At 41.3% G+C, this 4,543-nt stretch overlaps 1 protein-coding gene across 6 annotated transcripts in view; it reads right to left on the bottom strand.

Moving 5' to 3' along the window:
• The window catches only part of TBXAS1 (thromboxane A synthase 1), a 199,506-nt gene that overhangs the window by 140,009 nt on the left and 54,954 nt on the right, over positions 1 to 4,543 (bottom strand). For all 6 annotated transcript variants that reach the window (XM_027770512.1, XM_027770515.1, XM_027770513.1 and 3 more), the window contains one exon: positions 3,182 to 3,234. In XM_027770512.1, the coding sequence (XP_027626313.1) occupies positions 3,182 to 3,234 (53 nt within the window). The remainder of the gene's footprint in view (positions 1 to 3,181; positions 3,235 to 4,543) is intronic.

Genomic DNA, 4,543 nt, shown 5'->3' with positions numbered 1-4,543 from the left:
ACACACACACCCACACACACACACCCACACGGGCTGCCTGGTGTGATTCAAGTCCCCAGGTCCATGACTCAAACCACAGCCAACTACGTGGGAGTCCGGAACCTTAACCACCATGCCACCTGCTGGCCTTGGAAGTCATTTTGTAAGTATGGGCCTTAATCTCTGAGTGGCAATGAAGACTTTCAGATGACAGGCACACAGAGTTATTGCGTTCGTCTCTCAGGCCCAATAACATCTCTACTGAGAGGCCACACAGTGCTGGCGCCTAAGGGCCAATGCTTCTCTATTTGGCACTGATGGTGGGGGCTCCCTCTGTCAAATAAAAGTTCAATCTATTTTTTTTAAGAATTATTTAATTGTATTCATTGTCACTATTTTATTTATTTATTTAATTTATTTATTTATTTATGAAGCTGACAAGAGAGAAAAAAAGAGAAAGAGAGAAAGCAAGTCACCGGATCTGGGACTCGAACTGTGGTCAGCAATGTGGTAGCCCAGCCGCCTTAAGCACCATGTCACCCGCTGGCCCAGAAGATTTAGTCTATTATTTCAGTTTTTATGTGGACTAAGTTGGGATTCGTTATATTTCTTAATAATAAACTTGTCTGAAATTAATGGAATTAAACCAAATTGTTTCCTAAAAGAAATGTCTTCATTGTCCAGTTTACAGAATTCATCTTTGACATTCCCAAATTGGTGAAGCTACTTTGCAAAATTTAAGCAGTAAGAAAATATTTTTAATTAGAAAGGGTCTTAGGTATAGACTAGTTCAATCCTTTCCCTTTTTACTCCACCATCATACTGCCTCTAAATCCAGGAGTGGACTTTGAAAAGAAGTCTGCATTTTTATTTTTAAGTAGAAAACATTGATAGTTTTGTATGAAGAAATTATATCATCACTGTTCTTTTTTCCCTTTTTATCAGAGATGGGAACAAAGAGGATACTGCAATTTTGATCTCTACAACCTTATTTGAAACCATTCTCTATGATTTAAGTTTCCTCGAAATGAAAAGGACAAATCGTGTTAACTTAGTTAAAGTTGGGGAGGAAAAGTTGATTGGACAGCTTGTTGTCAAGGAAACCATTCTCTTCACCTCTCAACTCCCCCTCCCCCCCAACACACTAGTTAATACAGTGCCCTTTAAACTCTCCATCTGACATTTTATAATTATTTTAAAATACTCAAGGGCTCTACTCTGGAAATTTGTACAAGAAGTACTCAGGGAAGAGATTCCTAGAACTCATACTCAGAGAAGATGTTTTCTAATTCTAGTGAAGTCACCGTCATCCTGAGTCAGTGCTGTGTCTCAGAGACATGTGAGACAGTCTCCAAGGTCGGTCTCAAGTCAGCTGCAAAACTGGAAAGGGAGAAATGGAAGGGAAACTTTTAGAAGGCAATAGAACAGCACAAGAGTAAGAGAGCAGTCAATGTCCAGTCCCTTGAGCCTTTACTGAGTGCCTACCAAGCTTGAAGCGAAAGCTATGCACTAAAAGAAAAAGTAAAGGCCAAGTTCAAAGAAATCTTAGAGAGTGGGTAGACAATCTTATTATTTTAAAATATGTCTTCCCCTCCCTCAGAGGAGTAGACTCCCTGTACCATCAATGTTAGGGAGTTTCACTGACACTGTCAGCAAATGACTTGCTTTCATTTCACAGTGACCACAGTGTGCCTTCTGCCCTGATTAGGCATTCGGCCATGTAGTGCGGTGTGACCAATGGGATATTTGCAGACATGATGCAACAGAGACTTAAATGTTCCTATGCCATTGGGAGGGCTCTCTTGAGTCTTTGCTTTAACCTTGAGAAGAGCTGCCCTGGTTAGCAGGCTCTTCCAAGGAGGATGAGAGACAGCAAAGCAGAGCTTCTTAGATGTGCCCCCTCCCCGACAAGCGCACAGGAAATCCAACAGAGCTTTCTAGCTAAGAGTAGCTTAGGCCGGCCTGCCTACTCCAGCCAACCCTTAGGTGCACGATTATCAATAAATTAAGTCAGTGAGGGTGAGTATAGCTTGTTATGCTGTAGTGACACACTAATATAGACAGTGTCTATTGGGTTGTCTGGAAAGTCATGACACATTTTTGCATAGAAAAACAGAAAAATACGTCATGACTTTCTCTACAACCTAATAGTATATCATCTCAATGTATTAATTTCTCTTCAAACCAAAGAATACATAGAAGAATCTGGCCACAACTATGGGTCTCCAGGGCAAGGCCATTTCCACAAAGAGTACAGCCAACTCCTTCTAAAAATGAGCACTCGGAGAACAAACATTGGACACAGGGCTCATGAAGCCCTGGACGCCACTAGGATGTCCATCTGCAACACCACAGAACTGTACTGCCCCTTTAGATGTTCCCACGGCCTGGAGGTCCAGAAAAGAAATGTCAAAAATCACCCAGTGGCTGAGGAGAAGCTGTGTGCAAACAGACTCAAATGATTAGGACTCCGATGTGGAAAGATTGATGTCGAGGTTCAGTACAATTCAAGTCCGCTAAATCTTGGAGAGAGTAAACGGTCTGAACATGGGTTCATCCACCAGATGCTGGAATTTTAGTAACAAAGGAACATATTCTAAGCATAAAAATGGGAAACTCAGGAAAAAAATAAAGGAAAGGGCTATATTACTTTACACGAAGGAGAACTTGGGCGGCCGTAGATGACCCAGGATATCTAGTCTACACTGTCATCCTGGAGTAATCGTTGATAGCACTTCCTGTTAAAAGGCGCTATATTGGATGATAAGTTATATGGTCATACTGTGGGCAGCACACTTTAACTACAGAGTTAAACCACACAGGTCCAAGTAAGGTTTAGCTGAGGGGAAAGACCTGCCATGGGCTGTCAAGGCAAGTTGGATTGTTTGCACTTTGAAGCATGGACAGCTACCAGGCCCCAGTGCAGCACACCCTTTCACACAGTGGTGAGAGAAAATAAAACACCCAGACCAGAAAGATTTTCAGCCTGGGAAGTAGCACACTGAGAGCTGGCCCAGTGCCTCCTCGGGCAATCCTGGGGGGTCTTCTGGAGGAACCCTTTCAGAACTACAAGTCATCTTCCTGTGGGCCCTCAAAGAAATAAACACATGCGACCTTCCCATTCTTGTTAGTGCTTCTATATCGGATCAATCAATGCACAAAAATCAACACATATAGCAGAAAAATTGAATTTTCTTCTTACCCACACAGTGGTCCGTATAGTTTTCTGAGCTCCATCTGGCTTTCCCAGAAACCCTAAAGAAAACACAACACTACAGTAAGAATAAGATCAAGCAAAATGTCAATGATTCCAACTTATTCAGAAGAAAAGTCTGGAACAGCAAGAACACAATTACATAAAGAATAAAGGGCGTCGTGAGGTTATATTGCTTTCAAGTACTTTGGAGTATTGAATTAAACAAACAGCTTTTAAAAGAATATTGCCAAGTCAAAGTCTAGGGCAGCTCTGCTTTAATGAACAGAAGAGATCATCAATTCTTAAACTCTTTGGGTTAAACTGCTGCTAAAATATTTACGGTAACATTCCTCTTTGAAATTTGGTTTATATTATTATTTGACCAAGCCCATTCACATGGCCGTGTATATGTAACTTCTATGGCGTCCATCCAAGTAACTACAAGTTCTAAACTCTCATGATCCAACTATCCCAATGGTGCATTTGAGGGCACAAATAACTTCTTCTTCTTAACCAAAATCAACATATTCAAGATGCAAGAACAAGAGAGTGATTTATGCAGGATGAAATGTTAGACTCATCTTATGGGATGAAAAGAGAGCACCTGGAGGTATATGTGGGGTGGAGGAGGGGTAGAGGGATGGAAAATGCTAGACAGATGGTGCTGTGGGGATAGAGTTGTGTAGTGGGGATGGAGTCAGTGTGCAGACACACATGGGGAATCACATGTGTGGAAAGTTCTAGACCCATCATATGATGGGCATGAAGTATACCTGAAAGTACACATGAGTCAGGATGGGCTGGGGGCGGAAAGTGTTGGGTGTGTGCTGTGGGAATGGAGAGTATGTGGGCAGATACACAAAGGATGGAATAAAGGTGGAAAGTTTGGGGTTAGAAAAGGGGAATATCCTGAGCGGAAATACCTCCTGTTCTCATTAAATCGACTGCATTTCACAGTGTAAGTTTGCCATATATCAAAGAAAGCTTATATGAATATAAAAATAGTCACTGAAATTACTATGTTCTAGAAAGAACTTGGCAGGGTTTATACACACAAGGATGACAAGCTGAAAAGGAGCATATGTGGAAACTATCCAGAGGCAGGAGCACAGTGTTCTCCTCACATCGACAGCTATACTATTTTTCTCAAAACGTTAATACCAAATTAATTACTCAACTGAAACAAACAGATCATTTTCCTCCAGAAACGTGTGAAATTTATTTTCTTTCAATTTCCTATCTGGTTTGTTGTTCTATTTTGACACTTTTAAAATTCTTCACACTTACTTCAAGGATCTCACAGGAAGCCCCAATAAGACAATTGTTTATGAACTTAAAAGTAGTGAACTGGCCACCCCAGAGGGAAAG

Source organism: Tupaia chinensis, unplaced genomic scaffold (assembly GCF_000334495.1).
Source record: "Tupaia chinensis unplaced genomic scaffold, TupChi_1.0 Scaffold000140_1, whole genome shotgun sequence".
Taxonomy (NCBI): Eukaryota; Metazoa; Chordata; class Mammalia; order Scandentia; family Tupaiidae; genus Tupaia; species Tupaia belangeri.
This window is presented reverse-complemented; position numbering and strand designations above follow the sequence as displayed.